Source organism: Phyllosticta citribraziliensis, assembly GCF_038025025.1.
Source record: "Phyllosticta citribraziliensis strain CPC 17464 chromosome Unknown J3D65scaffold_7, whole genome shotgun sequence".
Lineage (NCBI taxonomy): Eukaryota > Fungi > Ascomycota > Dothideomycetes > Botryosphaeriales > Phyllostictaceae > Phyllosticta > Phyllosticta citribraziliensis.
Window position 1 is genome coordinate 1,847,652 of NW_027117344.1, and position 18,578 is coordinate 1,866,229.

Consider the following 18,578-nt stretch of genomic DNA (forward strand, 5'->3'; position numbering starts at 1 on the left):
AATCGGATGAATACCGAGCGGGTTCAATAGTATTCGTGGAGCTTTGCGGGCGAGTGATGAGAAGCAGCCTGCCGATTAGAGGATTAAAAATTAAAACACAGACCACCGCAGCGCTTCTCCCCTCCCTGCCATCCTTCCAACTCCTGGCGCCGCCGCTCCCAGTCATCGTTCCCTTCTTTCCCTTCATTCCCCCAAGTGCTGCTTCCTCCTTGGCGTCCTGCTCTCTCTCTCTCTCTCTCTCTCCATCGATCGACCACTACTTGCGTGCCATCTCACTGCTCTAGAAAAACAAGAATTGAAGTTGGGTATTTTGCGTTGCTTGCTTGTTGCTGGGTTTGGGCTTTTTCAAATAAATACATTTACCGGAATGGTAAAGAATGCATTTAGAGGAGGTTGCCGAGGAGGCCCTCACCCTGGAGGAGCTCGCCGAGGCCGACGAGGATGTCGCCGACGGCGGGGATGAGGCCAGAGACAATGGAGAAGACGGTCTGGACAATGTCGCCAACGAGGGGGACGAGAGCAGACAGAAGCTGGGTGATGGCGTGGACGAGGAGGGTCAGGACGTTGCCGAGGAGGTCGTTGATGGCTAGTTTGTGGTTAGCTGAATGAAGTGCTCGGGGTGGTTCTGGGGAAAGCTTACTCGTGCCGAGGACGGAGACAACGTTCAGGAGGGTGGAGATGATCTCGACGAGGAGCTTGACGACGAGGGAGACAACACCGGAGACATCGACGTTGGCGGAGACGGAGATCTTGCCAACCTCAACCGAGGCCTGGACGAGGATGGAGACGATGGACTTGACTTCGGTCTGGACAACGGTGATGACGTTCTTCTTCTCAGAGTCGGAAGCAGAGTCGGCGTTGTAGCCCGAGACGGTCTTGTTGATGGTGCCAGTGTGCTGCTGAACGTTGGAGTAGACAGTCTCCATGTACGAGTAGACGGTCTTGTCCGAGCCCTGGGTGACGGTGGTGTTCTTGGTGGTGGTGGTCTGGCCCTGGGTGAGGGAGCCAGCGCCGGACTGGACCAGGCTGGTGGGGTTGGTCAGGTCACCAGTGGGGGCGGCGAGAGCGCCGAGGAAAAGGCTCGAAAGCGCAAAGGCGGAGGCGAAAGAGAAACGCATTTTGATGGATTTAGTTGGTTAAGACGGTTGTTGTGTCGTCGGAACGAATGACTTCAAGAGCGACTGTAAAGAGTGACTGAAGCTGAAAGGCTTGTAGTGAGAGAAGTGGCTCGGTGGTTGAGTGAAGAAGAAAACTCGCAACCTGAACCAGACGCAGATTCTTATACTCAATTGACTCGCCGTCAACCCGTACTCCTATTTCCCCCATGCCGGTGCTCGTGATGATCATGTTCCGGCGAGAGAGACCAGCAAAGATGAGGCTCTTCAGGAACCCTTCCAATCACAGTTAGCGTAGAATAACCGGCTTCGCTGGAAGAAGATATGGAGAAGCGCGCACAGTCCGGATGGGGGACTGCCCGGATGGCGGCAACGTGCGTGCCGGTTAGGCCATTTCCTGATTGAGTCCAGATCTACCATCCGCACGGTGAGATGCTGTATGGACAGGCCGGGGAAGCAACCCTCCAGACGCCGAGTGCAGGCAAAGGGGTGACCAGAAGTTGGTGAGCGGTGACGCAGTCGGCAGGATATGGCGGGATATGTCCGCGTTGTGGCTTCATTTCTCCGGACGGTGATGGCTCTCTGCTCCACTGCTGCACTGTGAGTTTAGTTTGATTGAAGGAAGCGCAAAAATTTCCAAGACATGACTTTTCGTCTTTCATCTTCACGTTGCATGAATGTTGCTGTCAATGAGCGGCTCTCTCATCTCAAAGGAAGCTGTCAAATCCCGCGAGCGAGAAGCAGAGAGCAGCCCTCGGTCCATTTTGGCTGCGAGTCGCTGTGCCACTTTCGTGAGTCGTGGGATCAAGCAGTTATCAAAGCTTGGAGCAAGGCTGTGCTCGTGCCAACATGCATCCGGGCGCCTCAACCTTCCACGAGCGGTGTTGATAACGCCCGTCACCTATTGACAAGAAACAACGACCGAGACAGCCTGAGATCATCGTCGAGCACCTTGGCAAAATCGTGGAGGATATCCAAGATACGGAAAGCTTAGATGGTGGCTGGATGGATGTGTCGTTGCACGACCGCCATGTCGTCTTGGGAAAAGGCGCCGAGCAACCTCCGCTGTGAAATGAAAGCCTCAAAACCCATGTCGTCGATCCCCTAGGTTCCATTCAGTTGGTCCGCTCACCCCTTTCTGCCCTACGGATATTTCGATAGGAGATGCCGTGCGTCCGGCGTCTATTGGTCAGTATGGCGTCATGTCGTCCTGGGCTGTTCACAGGGCAGAGAGCAGCATCGCGAATTACTCCTTTGAGTCGATTTAATTCAAGATTGGTTGATCTCCCTAAGCCGACAGAAAGGGGAAGTTGCGGTCCGCCGTATCCATCATCCGCGTGGCTGTCCAAAGATGGACCACGTCACCTGACCGATGAGAGGCAGTGTAGGACGGCAACTTGTAAAAGCTGACAATGCCCAAAAGCCCTGTGGTTGCGCGCCCCTTTCAACTCCGAAAAACATTCATCTTGATTCGTCAAACAGCCCCGCGTCGAATCCACTACGCATCGTCGAGACCTTCAAACAGCTTTACGCCCCATTTCTTGCTCGGGTTATTGAACCGAGTCAGATACATGCTGGAGATGTCATCATCAATCTTGTGCATGTCCTTGTCGAGCAGACGGCACCGGCCTGCGTCGAGATTGTCCCGAATCCACTGCTCATGACGGCTCTTCGGAATGACGCTGGTACCTCGCGTATTTGCCCAGGCGAGGACCACTTGCGCCGGCGTACAATGACGCAACTCGCCTATGCGGACAATGTCCGGATTCTCCAGCAGCGGCGGTGTAGGCCTCCGGGAGCGTCCGTGATACACCGGGTTCATGTTCGCCAAAGGCGAGTATGCCGTTACATGCATGTTGTGGGTCTTGTGGTAGATGATCCATTCTGGCTGCTGCAAGTAGGGGTGGATTTCCATCTGGTGGACAGCGGGCTTGATGGTGGCCGCCTTGAAGAGTTTGCGAAGCTGCTTGGGGGAAAAGTTGGAAACGCCAATGTGTTTGACTTTGCCCTGTTCGACGAGCTTCTCCATCGACTTCCACGTCTGATCGACCTGTTAGCGCAATGACGATCACGGCGAGTTCAATTCGCCTACCTCGACAAAGTCGAATGCTCCGCGGTCGTTCACCGGCCAGTGTAACAAGTACAGATCCAAATAATCCAAATCGAGATCATCCAGCGTACTCTCCAGCGCCTTCGCTACGGTACTATCGTCGCCGTGGCGGTCATTCCACAACTTGCTCGTCACCCAAAGGTGTTCTCTGTTGATGCGGGCCCTCTTGATGCCTTCAGCGATGCCTCTCCCCACGGAACGTTCATTGCCGTAGATCGGCGCACAGTCGATGTGGCGGTATCCGGCGTGGATGGCAAAAGCGACGGCTTCGCTTGCATTCAGGAGGCTCGGGTCGTCGGACTCCTCGTCCAGATTCCACGTCCCAAAGCCGATGTAAGGAGGCTCAGGGGCGGGCCTTGGTTTGAGTGGCTTTTGCTTCGCGCCGGCGGGCTGTTCGCTTGCAACGACGATTCCGGACGACGCCAAAAGAAGTGTGCTCAAGCCCTTGAACAGCAGAATCGTAGCCGCCACGGCCAGGATGACAGTACGGTATGAGGAGAAGCGAGGCATTGCGATGAAGATTCCATGGTGAGCTGAGTGGGAGCTTGGAACTCGACCACAGAGCTAGATGCCGATGGGCTGCAACAGATGTCATGGCAAGAGCAGGGGTCCCCATTACTCGACGAGCGTTTGAGGTGGGGAGGCGGCTGCGCACTTGGTGGGCATGCTCAAACACCCTAGCGGACAATCGTTCCCCCGCCGCTATAGCCCAAACACGACCTACCTCTAACCGCTGATGGCATTCTTGCGGCGGTACGCTAGACGTCATTCGTCGACATGCGTTTTATGGGCATGGATGCAATGGATCATGACAAGTGACACCACAGCGAATGGGGCGGCCTCCTTGACATCCAACCCCACCCTCGCAAACTTGAGACGACTGAAAAACAGGCTTTGGCATAGATTCATCGTGTCCGAAATCAAAACCGCCATCCTACCCGAGACCGATTTCCCGAGACCGATTCCTGCGTAGCTTACAGCCACCTCAGACCTCACGCTTGCCCTCGCCCAAGGTCTTTAGTGTGCCCCAAGCGACGAAGCCTCCCAGGACGGTGGCATACAAGCCCGTTGCAGCCAGCACCTCGCCGCGCCTTGCGTTTGTCAAAGCGCCCACACTTATGGCAAACAGAGCCGTCAGGATCAACACGCCCTCCGCTCCGCGTGCTTGCGAAGTAGAAAGAGAATGAGCACGCGACATGTAAAATCCAGTTGCAGAGCCGATGACGAGGAACACGAGCGTCGATGCGAGAGCGGTCGGCCAAGAAGATGTAGATTCAGCGTCGAATGTCGCATGAGCATTGGAGCCTGAATGGGGAGCAGAAGCAGAAGCGTTCGTGTACAGCGCAGCTGTCCGCAAGGAGAGTGGGGCTAGCGACCAAGAGTTGCGCACACCGGCTTTTTCCGTTGGGTTGACGGGCGAGTTAGCCGGAGTTGATGGGGGCAGCCCGGTCAGAGAAAAAGGTAGAGATTTTCGTCGGTTGGGCCAGTTGTCTTTTAAGAAGCGCGGAACAGGCACGATGGCTTTGTCAGATACATCCGAAGCGGTTTTGGAGGAATTTGAAGGACGCAGGGAAACGAGATCGGCTTCGTTGTCATATTTGTAGCGTGCATAGCCATTGAGAAGCGGTCGAGCAAGTGTGTGAGAGCCGTTCGTCGTCCCATTGGTGCGGCCATCAGTTGCACTCGTGACTGTCTCGCCAGAGAACCAGCGGCGGAGAGACGAGAGAGCCGAAGGTGTGGGTGTCGGGAGTGCTGCGACTAGATATTGGTTGTATAACGCTTGCTCTGGTCTGTGTTAGCACTATTCGACGGGAGTTCAGTCTTGTAGTAGATGTCAAAAGGGATTAGGCTCGATGGTAGTAGCGGTGGTCGTGTGCCTTATTCACAGGTGCAACGGTTCTGATGAACGACGATTTTCGGGCCACGAACTGAAAATGAAAAAAGCACTCACGGTATTTTCCAATCCATAGTTCCAGTTCGCCAAGAACTTCTTTCTTTCGCATCTCCACACCAGCCCCTTCTCCCTTCCCATTTCTGCTGACTCGCCCGTCCCAAGCCCACCCTTCGCGCGTCATGCGATCCAGCTTGTCCAATTCTTCCTCCAATTCCAAGCCTTTATTTTCCAAGATTAGAAGATTCCGGGCGCTAAGCCGGTCAAATTTGCGAAAGATAAAGGCATCGGGTGCGGAGATATCGTTCGCTCTGGAGGGTGAGCCTTGGGAGCTTGGAAACGAGCTGGAAGCAGCGATGTGCGCTGCAAGAGACGGATAGCCGTCACGAAGTCGTGCGAGCGACGAAGCCTCCTCGACCGAAGACATTGACCTTGCGATCTTTGCTCTTGAAAATGACGGGGCGGTGAAATTCTGCGGGTTGGTGGGGTGCCATGCGCTGGTGTGGTGTCTTTGGGAGAGCTGAAGTCATGGTGAGGGGTCGGCAGCTCGTATATAAGGACGGATCATGGGCGTCTGCGTCGAGGCTGGTGGCAATTGGTCACGAGCTCAAGCAGTCGCGGGCTTGGCCTGCAAAATAGGTGCAGAGCTGGCTGGTTGATAAGCTGGATTGTGGTGGTAGTACCAAAAGGTGCTTGGGGCGGAAAACGCAGACCTGCGGGTGCCGGCATGGCGTTGTGTGACCCGCTAGCAGGAAACGGATCTGGCTGGAAGGGGAAATTGTGACTTGTTAGTAACTTGCTGGGCGCTGGCTTTTGATCAGTAAGGCAGTCATGAGTGCTTGAAGCATTCGTCGACCCCTTAAATCAGACTTCTCAAGCTAAGTGAAGATTTTTGCTTCTTCGACTCGCGACGTCCTACCCGTCAATTCCGGAACGTGCCTTTGGGGGTTTTGCCTGCAAGACAGAAAAATTCTGAAGGTGGATGAGTTTGATGCAGAAACGTCGTCTGAATCTGATAGTGCTTGAGAAGAGAGGCCAGGCTTGCGGCTGGCAATTGACCGATTCGTATTTGTACACCGAACTGATCGTGCCAAACTCCAAGAAGAAAATGATCAAAGTGAGCGCAGTTGTGATGACAAAGTCACGGCGTAATGCAAGAAGGACGACTTTCGCGGAACGTTGGGTGTGCAAATTCAATCTCATGCTTTGGGGCCTTCGCCGGTAGACTCCTGCATTTCGCGCCGACGTCGCTCGGCCTCAGCAGCCAAGCTCTTCCTGTCATCGAGGATTTTCTGGCGTTGCTCCGCGACTTGTTGGGCGTTGATCTCGGAAGCGGCCTCCCAGACTGCAGAGCCGACGTCAGTAAACTTCGGACCTCCAAAGATGGCTCAACCTACTGGGCTTGTCGGACTTGGACCAGTCCTTCAACTTGTTCACAAAGTCGTCAAACTCTTGCTCTCTCATCTCGCGCTTTTCAAGAGAACGCTTCTGCAGCTCGGGGTTGTATTTCTTGGCGAAAGTTAGAAGCTTTTTGAGGTGCGTCCTTTCAAGACGAGTATGAGGGATGTTGACTGAGTCATGAATTGAAGCAGTGCAGAAGAAGGAACAGGCGGAAAAACGAGAGTAGGTGGAAGATGTGGTCGACTGGAATGGACAAGAGGAAAAAAAAAAAAAAAGAGTTACCTTGAAAAGCTCATCCTCGGTCGGCATCAACCAATACGTAAAGGCCGGGCCGCCGACACACAGGCCAACGCCTCTGGTGAGTCAAAGTCAGTTTGGTTGAGATGTCCCGGGGTCGCAGTACATACGCAGCAAGCATCTTGATCCAAGTGGCGGCGCGGGTCATGGCGGAGGATGCGGCGGGATAGTTTAGGAGAATGAAGGGTGTTCTAGGAGGCTGAGCGAACACGATGAGAGCACGGGAAAGAGACAGGAGGCCGGAAGCTGTTGGAGCCGATTGGAGCGGATGGTGCGGTTGCGGACGTGGTTGTATTGACGATGGCGGGCGGGCTGGGTGGACGAAACTGTCTATGATGCGCTGCTCGATGTGGCGGCGCAGACAGGTGTGGCTGGAGCGGGAGGGAAGTTCATGTGTACCGCGGCGGTACGGCAAGGTGGCGCAGCACGAGACAACGACGAGACAGGCACCGAGGCGTGGGTGGCAGGACCGGACAAGGCCGAGTCGGTCTAAAAAAACCAAAAACAACCTGAAGTTTCTCTCTCGTGTCCTGTTCCTGGGACCCGTCACTCTTTTGGCGCCCGTGCAACGCCATCCATCACTCTCCTGGCGGCCGCTGGTGCTCCTGATTGGATCAGCCCTCTCGCTCCTACCACTCAACTACTGCACCGTTGGCCGCCCGGACGACTGACCTCTCGTTCGCGCAAAACTCGAGCGCCCTCTCTTTGCGACTCTGTTTGCCTCGTCAACATCACCTCTCCCCCTCGCACCAACGGAGCCGCCCGTTGTCTTGCGACATCGACTTTACCCAGCTCACCCCCGCCCCAGCTTCGCACCCTGACTAGCCTCCACGAGCTTTCCAAGCCTCCGACCGCCCAACCCTGGCAATCTCCCCTTCGCGATCAAGACGCAACTGCGACAATCGACAGGTCGCTTCACCAAGCTTGTTTTGCGCCCCGTCATGAGCTTCCTGTAGCCGCACGTTATCGCGACAACACCCCTTCGCTCCTTACCACGCCTCTCGTTTACCTGTCGGCTTCACGACTCCCATTGGGCGCACCAAGCCCACACGCTCCCTACTGCAAAACACGCCCTGTACCTTGGTCGTGGTGCTGCACCGGGCACCCCTTTCGTTGACGAATGGCCTACGACGCCCACTCTAACTACCAGCCGCCGCCCAGGCACTATTATCCCCAAGGTCCTCCCCAGAATCAAGCCTATTACGGCAATTCTCACCACGACGACTACGCCCAGGACCAGCCCGGATACGCCTACGACGATGGATACGCTTACCAGGACGGCTACGGCTACGCCGAGGACCAGTATAATGGCTACAACGGAGGTCATGGTCACCAACAAGGCCCGCCGCCTCTGCGCCAAATGGGGCCACCTGGAGGCTATGGCATGGTGAATGGTGGACCGCCTCCGCAGAGTCACAACGGACCAATGCCTCGAGGTCCTCCCCCTCAAGGAGGGCGAATACCTCCTCGCGGGCCTCCGCCAGGGCCAGGGCCTGGACCCGGTGCTCGAGGTTATGGTCCACCTCCAAGTGCTGGCGCAAGACCTCCCGTTAGAGGTGATGGACGCGGAAGGCCACCACCGCAAAACTTTGGGCCAGGTGGCGATCCCATGGGACGCGGAAGACCACCTCCCCAAGGTCCGCCACCAATTGCGCCGATTCCAAACGGTGCACCGCGACCAAAACCAGGTGAGTCTGCGCTATGAATGGCATGAGACGTGGCGCTGACTTGCAGTGAAGGCCGGCCAACATCACCGCAAGCGTTGCCTTTCGACAGTCCTTTTCCTGTATTCCCGACCAAAACCCCACCCAGGACTAGGAACAGACCAATTGAGGAGGGTATGGCGAATATGAGCATGAACGGGAGGCCCGGAGATGATCCTTCGAGGCAGGGTCCCCGCAAGATGAGCAAGTCGAGCGAGAGTGGTCGTCCGCCGCTCAACGATCAACATCGAACTCCGCCGTACCAACAGACTCCACGTAGTAGAGCTGGAGGACCTGGAAGTGGCGCTCAGCAAAATGGATTTGACAGACCTTCTCCACCAATCAGAGCGCACACAGCGGGCCCGGTGGACAATCACATTGGTGGATTCCGAATGCCAGCTTTCGGCTCTCCGGAAACACCTCCTCATGTTCAACGTTCGGCGACAATGCCGCAGAATTACCAGCAAGCGCTAGACTATGACCACGAGGATGCATGGAACGAGCCCGTGCCTCCAATTCCACCCGTGCCGCAGCTCAACGCTCAAGCCGGTGCGGCGATTCCCCGGCCAAGGACTGCAGGAGATCGCAGGCAGCAGCCTCAAATTGCTCACGTTGGTGCAATGGCATACAAGACGCCGTACCAGCCTCCCAAATACCAACATGGACAACATCCCTCGGAGGGCGGTTACGGAGCACACAGTCACGCGGATCGAGAGGCTGCCATTGAGGCAGAGATGCCAGATTTTGACAGCATACCGCAAGAACCAATGCATCGACGTGGGCAGTCTTTCGAAAGGCATCTTGGAGACTCAGGCTCCAATACTCCGGTCAATTCATCACAACCTCCACCAGAATTTCCAATGACGAATGGGACACAACAAGTACATCGGAGCAAATCTCAGCCTGATTTTAACCGTGGTCGACACCCGAATGGATACACGGCGGAACCGTCTGACGAAGTGCCAGCGCTGCCTCAACTGCCTCGCAGCAACACTGTCCAGGACTATGGGCACGGTGCATATTTCCAGAGCCCCCCGCCTCCTCGGCCGAACACCGCAAATGGGAGAGGGCCTTTCCCGCCAGGTCCTCAGGCTGGCCCTCAAGGCTCAGGATACAGAGGACCGCCACCTGCTGGACCGCTTCCACGTTTGCCACCAACTGCTCGCCCTGCGAACCGCTTCTACGGCCAGCCCGCCCCTGGGCCAACGGGTCGACCTTCTCTTGAGCAGCAGCAGTACAACTCCGACCCAGGTCCACACGGAATGCGCCAGGGCCCGCCACAAGCGCCGCTCCCTGACCACCGGGCCCGAGGTCCGCCGCGAGCACCAAACAATGTCATGAGTCCTGGTGGTGCAAGCAATCCCATGAGCCCAGGAAGTGGAAGCAACATCATGAGCCCCGTTGAAGAAAGAAAATCCCAGAGTGAAGATGCTCTTCCACATCATCCAACCCCGGCTTCGCATGCCGATTCTCTCCCGCATCATCCAGCGCCTGTCAGACCCGGCCACATGGGTCAGAAGCCCGCACCTGTTCGCAATTACAGCGGCGGCAACGTCCCGCAAGCGGTGCCCACCATTGCTCAGCCTCAGCCTCCCAAAAAGCCTGGACGACGCTACTCAGATCCTCTTACCTTGGAAAGTCTTGCCCGACTCCGCCAGGAGGTGCAGAACCATCCTCGCAACGATGCTCTTCACCTGAAATATGCAAAGAAACTAGTTGATGCAGCATCGGTTTTGGCAAACGAGGGTGGCCGCGCTGACCCGAAGACCACGGCGAAGAACCGCGAGCGCTACATTCAGGAAGCCTACAAATCCGTCAAAAAGCTCGTCCAACGCGAATATACAGAAGCCATGTTTTACCTCGCGGACAGCTATGGACAAGGATCGCTCGGGCTGAATGTGGACGAGAAGGAAGCATTTAGCTTGTACATGCAAGCCGCAAAGCTTGGCCATGCGCCTTCCGCATACCGCACGGCCGTGTGCTGTGAAATAGGTGCCGAAGAAGGCGGCGGGACCCGCAAAGACCCCATGAAAGCCATGCAATGGTATAAGCGTGCGGCAGCTCTCGGTGACGTTGCTGCCATGTACAAGCTCGGCATGGTGCTCTTGAAGGGTCTCATGGGACAACAAAAGAACATCTCAGAAGCGATAACATGGCTAAAGCGTGCCGCCGATCGGGCAGACGAGGAAAATCCACACGCCCTACACGAACTGGCACTGCTCTACTGCAACAAAGCGGCAGCCAACGCTCAGCACGTCCCAGATCATCTGATTGGCAATGACGACGCACAGGCATACTCTCTATTCAAGCGTGCTGCAGACATGGGCTACAAATTCAGCCAATTCCGCCTCGGCGAGGCATATGAATACGGTTTGCTGGGTTGTCCCATTGACCAGCGCAGCAGCATTGCTTGGTACACCAAAGCGGCAGCGCAAGGGGAACACCAGGCAGAGTTGGCGCTGTCTGGGTGGTATTTGACTGGCAGCCAAGGTATCTTGGACCAGAGTGACACCGAGGCATACTTGTGGGCACGCAAAGCAGCGTGTGCAGACCCGCCATTGCCCAAGGCCATGTTTGCCATGGGTTACTTTACTGAAGTTGGCATCGGGTGTCCGAGAAGTTTGGATGAGGCAAAGAGATGGTATGGCAGAGCGGCTTGTAAGTGACCACATTCCACCTTTGAGTTATTGGATCTTGCGCTGACTTTTCCAAACAGCCCACAAATTCCCCAAGGCACAGGAGCGTCTTGAGGAGCTTAAGCGTGGAGGTGTACGCGCACAGAGGAGCCGCGAACGTCTATCTCGTAGCAACCACAAGCAGCACGAGGAAAACTGCATCGTCATGTAGTTGGCGAAATCCTCAAAGCGCTCTCTACTCGTGAGTCCATTGTAAACAAGTGCATGATGGCATCAGCATGTTTAATAGTTACTTGTCTGAATATGCGTTCCAATACTGCGGCCCTTTCCTTTATTTCTTCTCTTCTGAAAGCTGGACTCGGCCAGCAGAGCGATTGAGCGTCTGGTTGCCTTGGAGTTTATTTGAAAAGTTGGCTGGTCTTTTGCTGACCGACTCGGACTGTTTGATTTTGAGCGTCATGACCCTGCTTAGCGAATCACGGCGTGTGGGAAAGTCACATCACAGCCATGACGGTCTAGATGGCTGGAGGAAGCCCATGAATCTTGTCTCATTGGCTGTGGCTATGTAATAGTCTTTTCAATCAATTTTGCATTTGACGACACCCTGAATGCTCCAGGTGAGGTTAATGCGTGCAGCCACGTTAAATTGGAATGATAAGAAGGATCGAAACTCAATCTTCAGAACCCTTCGCGTAGCCTTGCCCAGATCCTCCCATCTCACCCGAGCCTCACGCGCCTCCTTCCCGTTGCCGTCTTCACCCCTGTCCATCGGACCCTGATGCGGCGCCGCACACACCTCCGCCCCGACATCGCGCTTCCGCCCGAAAGTTGCGCACCACAGCAACACCACCAATCCTCCATCGCCAGTGACGACCGTCGTTCACGCCAGAGGAGCAGCGCACCGATTCACCAATCCGCCAATTGGTGTTTGCCCCGGTCGACGCCATTGCCATCGCCATGATTGCCCGTCTAGGCGTTCAGGACGTCGCGGAGCTCCGCCAAGCGCTGCTGCACACCCCAGTAGGCCACGCGCTGATCGCAGGCGCGATTGTGACGGCCCTGTTCCTAGCTGCGTGGTACTTGGACGACCCCGAGGAAGCTGTGCGGTACAGAGTACGGGTGCCAGAACAATGCGCACCGGGGTGGAAGGGCGAGGTGGTGCGGGAGCCAGGGCTCAGGGTATGCTTATGTCCACTGCGCTTATTTCGAAGATTGGCTTGTGTTGCTTATTTGGAAGAGGAACTTGGGCATTGGTTAACAGTCTTGGGGGACAGGTCAAGGATTCGAATAAGATTCAATGCTACTGTCCTGCGACGGGCGAGCTGCTCGACACGATCGAACCGGCGACGGAACGCGACATTGACAATGCGGTTGAGCGGGCGAAAGCGGCACAAGAGAAGTGGAGACAGACGAGCTTTACAGAGCGGAGGAAGGTGCTGAAGTCGTTGCTCAAGTGCGTACATATTGAGGGGGAAATGCTGTCGCGACACACTTGTAGCGGTTGAACAAAGGCGAGGAAAATGCTGATTAGGAGCCCTCGTATTGCAGATTTGTCCTGGAAAACCAAAAGACCATTTCGACGGCAGCCTGCTTGGACAGCGGAAAGACACGATTGGATTCGAGCTTTGGCGAGATTCTGGTGACTGCGGAGAAGACCAAATGGACAATTGACCATGGAGAAAAGGCATTGAAGCCTGAGAGCAGACCGACCAATTTTTTGATGATGTACAAGAAGAATGAGGTTCGATGGGAGCCTTTGGGTGTGGTGGCTGCTGCTGTTAGCTGGAAGTAAGCTTTCACCAAGTTCCCCGAGCACGGCAATGTACTGACTTTGTCTCTAGCTACCCCGTGAGTCTTGAGCAACATCATCAGCGTTCAATCTAACTTCAAGCTAGTTCCACAATCTTCTAGGCCCCATCATCTCCGCGCTCTTCTCCGGTAACGCTGTGATTGTCAAAGTCTCGGAGCAGACTGCCTGGTCCTCCAGGTACTTCACGTCGATTGTTCACGGCGCCCTCTACGCTTGTGGCCACGGGTATTGCGAAGATCTTGTCCAATCTCTCGCTTGCTGGCCTGCAGTGGCACCTCACCTCACGTCGCATCCGGGCATCTCACACCTCACTTTCATTGGCTCGCGGCCTGTCGCTCACAAGGTGTGCGAGTCGGCCGCCAAAGCGCTGATACCCGTTTGTGTAGAGTTGGGAGGAAAGGACGCAGCGATCGTCCTCGACGACGTACGCAACCTTGAGAAAGTCGGACACATTCTGCTGCGCGGCGTCTTCCAAGCAGCTGGCCAGAATTGCATTGGCATCGAGCGTGTCATTGCGATGCCCAAAGCCTACGACAGCTTGGTCAAATTCCTCACGCCCATAGTCAACTCCCTGCGCAGCGGCTCAGCACTCTCACTCGAGGCCAAAGGCGCTACCAACGAAGCCATCGACGTCGGCGCATCCATCTCCCCAGCCGGCTTTGACCACCTCGAATCCCTCATCCGCGATGCCGTGGCCCAAGGCGCACAGCTTCTCGCCGGCGGTACGCGCTTCACCCATCCCGAACACCCATCCGGGCATTACTTTGCGCCAACGCTGCTCGCCAACGTGACGGCCGACATGGCCATTGCACAAACCGAGTGCTTCGCGCCCGTCTTCCTCCTTATGCGCGCCGAGTCTGTGGAGCACGCCGTGACGCTCGCCAACAGCACCGAATACGGACTGGGCGCCTCCGTCTTCGGTTCTTCGCGGCGCGACCTCGAGTACGTCGTCGACCGCGTGCAGAGCGGCATGGTATCGGTCAACGACTTTGCCGTCTACTACGCCGTGCAGCTGCCGTTTGGCGGCGTCAAGGGTAGCGGATACGGCCGCTTTGCCGGCGAGGAGGGCCTTCGCGGCCTCTGCAATACCAAGGCTGTCTGCCGCGATCGCTTCCCGGGCGTCATGGAGACGGGCATTCCGCCTGAACTGCGGGTTCCCGTTCCCAATGCGCAGAGGTCGTGGGAGGTGGCTAGTGGGGTTGTTGAGCTGGGGTATGGTGAGTCGATTGCGAGGAAAGTTGCTGGGTTGAGGAAAATTGTGGGGATTTGAGAGTTGTTGAGGAGGGCGTGATGCTGGCTTCCCAGTCAATAGTGTTCGTAATATGAAGATGTTCTAGCAGGCATTGCGAGCGCGAACATGCTACCATCCCGAGCGTGAAAAGGCAGCTCGACAGTATTGTTCACAGCATCCAAAAACACGGTGTTCAAAAAGCGGTTTTACATCATTCTGACATTTGACGTCATTGCTAGTGCATCTATCGTGAAACCCAGCGAGAAAACATCATTCATTCCCATTCACCCACACCTTACCTGCCAGAGGCAAGGTTCTGGGGAGCCTCGGTGGGCGGGCCCTCGGGGGTGACGTAGGCCTGCAGGAGGAATGTATCAGCAACCGCACATACAGGCGAGAGAGAAAGACGGGGATTGCTCACCTTGGTCATGCCGCCGTCGACGACAAAGTCGGTGCCGTTGACGAAGCTGGACTCGTCGGACGCCAGGAAGACGACGGCCTGAGCCTGCTCGATGGCCTCGCCGAAGCGGCCGGACGGGAAGTGGACGGTGCGGCGCAGACGCTTGGGTTGGTCGTCGCCGAGCCAGTCTTGGAGGAGAGGGGTGCTGAGCGGGGTTAGTCAAGGGGTCCATTTGGCCGGAAAAGGGGGCAGGGGCTGGAAAGCATACTTCAAGGGGGCAGGGCACAGGGCGTTGAAGCGGAAGCCCTCGCGGGCGTGGACGACGGCAAGCTCGCGGGTCATGGCGAGGACGGCGCCCTTGGAAGCGGTGTAGGCGAGCTGGGGCGTGGCAGAGCCAACAAGGGCGACAACCGACGCCGTGTTGATGATGGAGCCGCGCTTCTTGCCGTGCTTGCGCAGCGACAGGACGGCGTGCTTGGAGCCGAACCACACGCCCTTGACGTTGATGTTCTGCGTCAGGTCCCAGATCTTCTCGGGCGTGTCGACGGCGTCGGCGTCGTCGGCGTGCATGATGCCCGCGTTGTTGAAGATGACGTCCACGCCGCCCCATGCGTCGGCTGCGTCGACCAGCGCCTTGACGCTGTCCTCCTTGGACACGTCCGTCACCTTGGTCTCGATGACGGCCGACGATGGCAGCAACTCGCGTGCCTTGGCCTGCGCCTTTTCGAGAGCTGGCCCGCTGATGTCGGCCATGATGACCTTGGCGCCTTCGCGCGCAAAGAGAATGGTGGTTTCAAGACCGATGCCACTGGGAGTTGTTAGCCAGGGGCTCGGCGTCTTCTTTCAACTGCATCTGTCAAAATGGACAAGGTCTAAGCTAATCTAGTAAAATTCCTTCCATGGTCATTCTGTAATGTCTCCACGGCTTTGTTCAACGTCATGCCATGTGACGACAGAAGCAAATTTCGACGTGTCCAATTTTCAGCTCTAACCCGTATTCTTCGCCGCTCTTTTGATCTCGCAAAATGCAAAGTAAAGAGTTTGGAGACGGAAGCAGATGGAAATTGATGCTACAAAATAACCAAGAGGTAGACTTACCCAGCAGCACCGGTGACGATGGCGTTCTTGCCGGCAAGACGGCCACGGGGAGCTTCGGCAGACATGATGAAGGCTCTGTTGAAGGGCGGACGGAGAAGCTACAACGAGATGGATGAACGAACTGAGCGGATGAAGAGAAATCGAAGAGGCCAGAGAACGAAGAGCCGACTGAAAGCTGGCGATCTTGATATGTGTCTGGTCGGGCCGGGGTTTTGGAGCCGCTTTGGTCTAAGCGTCAGACCGGCGTGCAATGACACATTGAAACGTGGTGACGAAAACTGCGTGGTTGGAGCAGTGAACAGGAGTGGAAACGCACGTACTGAAGCAATTGGCCAGAATCAGAAGGTCCAGGCGGTGGTTCGAGGTGGACAGATGGATGGCTGGTGGGTGTGGAGAGGCCAAAGAAGCCGACCCTTGAAGCTCAAGCTGGGCTCCCTGGCTTCCGCGTCCCGAGTCGGCATGCGTCGGGGAGCTCTCCGATTGCGGCTCTTTGGCGTCTCGCGCGCCGAGCTGATAAGCTCTTTCATGCTTCATCATGGATGGTGGTCAGCGATTACTTCAACTGGTGACGCACGCACGCGCGCTGCAGCACGCCTTTGCGGGGTTCCACGAAAATGACGCTGTTGCAGCTCGCGTGCGGCGAGATGGGACGAATTGCGACGCTCTGGAGGATGTTGAGGGCATGGAAGCTCGTTGGCAGCCGACGCAGCCTACTGCTTGTTCGACATGTGGTTGGAATACACAAACGACGGGAGAATACATATATGCATGAAGTGACATGTCTAAGCAGTTAACGGCAAAGCGCCCGTGGCTTCCCTTGCAGCACAGATCTGCCGTCACCCGCTTATCGGGAACTCCCTCGCCCATGAGGTCCACCGGCAGTCGAGGAGAGAGCCTGACGCGTGCCCAGTCCAGAGCCAGTGCCCCTACCAACCAGCCCACCCCACATTCCATACGCCATGTGCTCTCTCCTTCGTGCTCCGCACCCTTAGCACATTTCCGACGTCTCTCTTTTCCGCGCCCCCCGTCATCTCCCTACTCCTCCATACCGCTCCTTTGTCCTAGACTCTGCTCCTGCGACCCGACCCTCCTTGCCAGCATCCCACCATGTCGACGCCAAACCCCTCCGAGATAACCGTGGCGCAACTGCCAGAAATCCTCAAGGACGATGCCGCCGTCAAGGTCGGCGGCGTAGATATTGACGGCATGTTGCGCGGCAAGCTCATGGCCAAGTCCAAGTTTTTGTCCGTCGCGGAAAAGGGCTTCGGCTTCTGTTCCGTCGTCTTTGGCTGGGACATGCACGACCAGACCTACTTCAAGGAGCTCAAGGTCAGCAACGCCGAGAATGGCTACCGCGACATCATCGCCATCCCGGACCTCAGTTCCTTTAGGAGAATACCCTGGGAAAATGACGTTCCCTTCTTCCTCGTCTCCTTTGTCGACCCGGACACCAACGAGACCCTAAACACCTGCCCGCGATCGCTGTTGTCGAGAACCGTGGACAAGCTCAAGGCCCAAGGCATGGGCGCCATGGCAGGAGGTACGAAACACCATCTGGGGTGCACATGAGCATCTAGCGAGCCGCGGAGCTGTGCACTTGGCCTCTGGACGGAGCTGACCTCGCTCTACCTCGACAGCCGAGTTTGAGTTTTACCAGTTCAGAGCTCCCACATCACACGACGGCCCCGAGGCCAACTCGTCCTCGACCGCACAGTTCCTCAAGGACAAGCCCGTACACCAGCTTCCATCCCTGACCGAGGGCATGTTTGGCTACAGCTTGACCCGGCCGGTACACAACCAGGAATGGTACTACAGCGTTTTTGATACTTGCTCCAAATTCAGATGCGGAATCGAGGGCTGGCACACGGAGAGCGGACCTGGCGTTTTTGAGGCTGTAAGTCGACGTCGCAGCAGGATAGGTTCGAGGTTAACGGTGAATACAGGCGCTCGAGTTTGGCGAAATCAAAGAAATGGCAGACAGGGCTGCGCTTTTCAAGCTTACGGTCAAGTCGATTGGATCCAAGTTTGGAATCACGCCTTGTTTCATGGCAAAACCGCGCGCGGGACTCCCAGGAAACAGCGGCCATATGCACGTCTCGCTCGTGGACAGCGCTGGCAAGAACCTGCTTTGGCGCGGTGAGGAGGACCTTAATGCGCCCTGGCCAGATGTGCGCTACCTGTCCGACATTGGTAGGCATTTCCTTGCAGGCCTTATTGACGGTCTGCCGGACGTCATGCCGATATTTGCACCCACCATCAACAGCTACAAACGGCTGGTCGAAAACTACTGGGCTCCCGTCACTGTGTCGTGGGGCTTGGAGCACCGCGCAGCATCGATCCGCGTCATCACCCCACCCACAGCCTCGCCCAAGGCGACGCGGTTCGAAGTGAGGGTTCCCGGCGCCGACACAAACTCACACCTCGTGCTGGCGACGATCCTGGCTCTGGGATGGCGGGGCGTGGAGAAGAAGATGGAGATCAAGCTTCCGCCGCTGGGCAAGGGGCAGGATGTGGGTGGTGCGGCGGACAAGGGGGAAAGGCTCGCAAAGAGCTTGAAGGACGGGACAGCGACCATGATGCGCCCGGGCAGTGTGGCAAGGGAAGCTCTTGGCGACGAGTTTGTGGAGCACTTTGGCGGCACGAGAGAACACGAGATCAAGCTGTGGGATGAGGCGGTCACGGATTGGGAGGTCAAGAGATACATCGAGACTGTATGAGGATGGAGTCGAGAAAGTAGGCTTGGCCTGGGGAAGTTTTGTGATATCCCTATCTCATTGTACAGATATCCTTGTCAATGGATGCTCCACACTTCTGGATACCCTTGGTGGTTTTGACGGAGGGCTGACGCTTGATTGGCTGACACATGCATCACCAGCTCGGCTCCAA

The 18,578-nt window shown here is 56.4% G+C and overlaps 10 protein-coding genes across 10 annotated transcripts; 5 read left to right on the top strand and 5 right to left on the bottom strand.

The window, feature by feature from the left end:
* Window positions 1–282: 282 nt before the first annotated feature.
* J3D65DRAFT_415196 (uncharacterized protein) lies at window positions 283–1,463 on the bottom strand. Its single transcript, XM_066796041.1, has 2 exons — window positions 641–1,463; window positions 283–586 (listed from the first exon to the last, which is right to left on the bottom strand). Exons 1-2 carry the CDS (start codon window positions 1,116–1,118, stop codon window positions 384–386), a joined length of 681 nt encoding a protein of 226 aa, XP_066654771.1. The 5' UTR covers window positions 1,119–1,463; the 3' UTR covers window positions 283–383.
* An 898-nt stretch (window positions 1,464–2,361) lies between these two features.
* Window positions 2,362–3,848, bottom strand: J3D65DRAFT_415155 (NADP-dependent oxidoreductase domain-containing protein). The gene is made up of 2 exons (XM_066796037.1): window positions 3,208–3,848; window positions 2,362–3,156 (listed from the first exon to the last, which is right to left on the bottom strand). Exons 1-2 carry the CDS (start codon window positions 3,733–3,735, stop codon window positions 2,614–2,616), a joined length of 1,071 nt encoding a protein of 356 aa, XP_066654772.1. The 5' UTR covers window positions 3,736–3,848; the 3' UTR covers window positions 2,362–2,613.
* Window positions 3,849–4,102: 254 nt separating this feature from the next.
* Window positions 4,103–5,929, bottom strand: J3D65DRAFT_415170 (uncharacterized protein). The gene is made up of 2 exons (XM_066796040.1): window positions 5,177–5,929; window positions 4,103–5,010 (listed from the first exon to the last, which is right to left on the bottom strand). Exons 1-2 carry the CDS (start codon window positions 5,541–5,543, stop codon window positions 4,211–4,213), a joined length of 1,167 nt encoding a protein of 388 aa, XP_066654773.1. The 5' UTR covers window positions 5,544–5,929; the 3' UTR covers window positions 4,103–4,210.
* A 386-nt stretch (window positions 5,930–6,315) lies between these two features.
* On the bottom strand, window positions 6,316–6,962 carry J3D65DRAFT_668769 (uncharacterized protein; the record flags this gene model as incomplete). The annotated part of the gene is made up of 4 exons (XM_066803141.1): window positions 6,316–6,461; window positions 6,514–6,625; window positions 6,800–6,872; window positions 6,925–6,962. The coding sequence occupies 4 exons, from the start codon at window positions 6,960–6,962 to the stop codon at window positions 6,316–6,318; spliced, it is 369 nt and encodes a 122-aa protein (XP_066654774.1).
* On the top strand, window positions 6,904–7,710 carry J3D65DRAFT_415162 (uncharacterized protein). The gene has a single exon (XM_066796038.1). It carries the CDS (start codon window positions 7,027–7,029, stop codon window positions 7,483–7,485), a length of 459 nt encoding a protein of 152 aa, XP_066654775.1. The 5' UTR covers window positions 6,904–7,026; the 3' UTR covers window positions 7,486–7,710.
* On the top strand, window positions 7,711–11,758 carry J3D65DRAFT_415163 (uncharacterized protein). The gene is made up of 3 exons (XM_066796039.1): window positions 7,711–8,502; window positions 8,554–11,175; window positions 11,234–11,758. The coding sequence occupies exons 1-3, from the start codon at window positions 7,935–7,937 to the stop codon at window positions 11,362–11,364; spliced, it is 3,321 nt and encodes a 1,106-aa protein (XP_066654776.1). The 5' UTR covers window positions 7,711–7,934; the 3' UTR covers window positions 11,365–11,758.
* A 146-nt stretch (window positions 11,759–11,904) lies between these two features.
* J3D65DRAFT_628322 (Aldehyde/histidinol dehydrogenase) lies at window positions 11,905–14,398 on the top strand. The gene is made up of 5 exons (XM_066800625.1): window positions 11,905–12,332; window positions 12,428–12,606; window positions 12,702–12,941; window positions 12,995–13,001; window positions 13,049–14,398. The coding sequence occupies exons 1-5, from the start codon at window positions 12,111–12,113 to the stop codon at window positions 14,231–14,233; spliced, it is 1,833 nt and encodes a 610-aa protein (XP_066654777.1). The 5' UTR covers window positions 11,905–12,110; the 3' UTR covers window positions 14,234–14,398.
* A 91-nt stretch (window positions 14,399–14,489) lies between these two features.
* J3D65DRAFT_698592 (short-chain dehydrogenase) lies at window positions 14,490–15,563 on the bottom strand (the record flags this gene model as incomplete). The annotated part of the gene is made up of 3 exons (XM_066804058.1): window positions 14,863–15,563; window positions 14,586–14,799; window positions 14,490–14,552 (listed from the first exon to the last, which is right to left on the bottom strand). Exons 1-3 carry the CDS (start codon window positions 15,345–15,347, stop codon window positions 14,490–14,492), a joined length of 762 nt encoding a protein of 253 aa, XP_066654778.1. The 5' UTR covers window positions 15,348–15,563.
* Window positions 15,564–16,551, top strand: J3D65DRAFT_415220 (uncharacterized protein). Its single transcript, XM_066796042.1, has one exon. It carries the CDS (start codon window positions 15,711–15,713, stop codon window positions 16,308–16,310), a length of 600 nt encoding a protein of 199 aa, XP_066654779.1. The 5' UTR covers window positions 15,564–15,710; the 3' UTR covers window positions 16,311–16,551.
* A 17-nt stretch (window positions 16,552–16,568) lies between these two features.
* Window positions 16,569–18,499, top strand: J3D65DRAFT_628329 (uncharacterized protein). Its single transcript, XM_066800626.1, has 3 exons — window positions 16,569–17,232; window positions 17,330–17,586; window positions 17,636–18,499. The coding sequence occupies exons 1-3, from the start codon at window positions 16,800–16,802 to the stop codon at window positions 18,407–18,409; spliced, it is 1,464 nt and encodes a 487-aa protein (XP_066654780.1). The 5' UTR covers window positions 16,569–16,799; the 3' UTR covers window positions 18,410–18,499.
* Window positions 18,500–18,578: the final 79 nt, after the last annotated feature.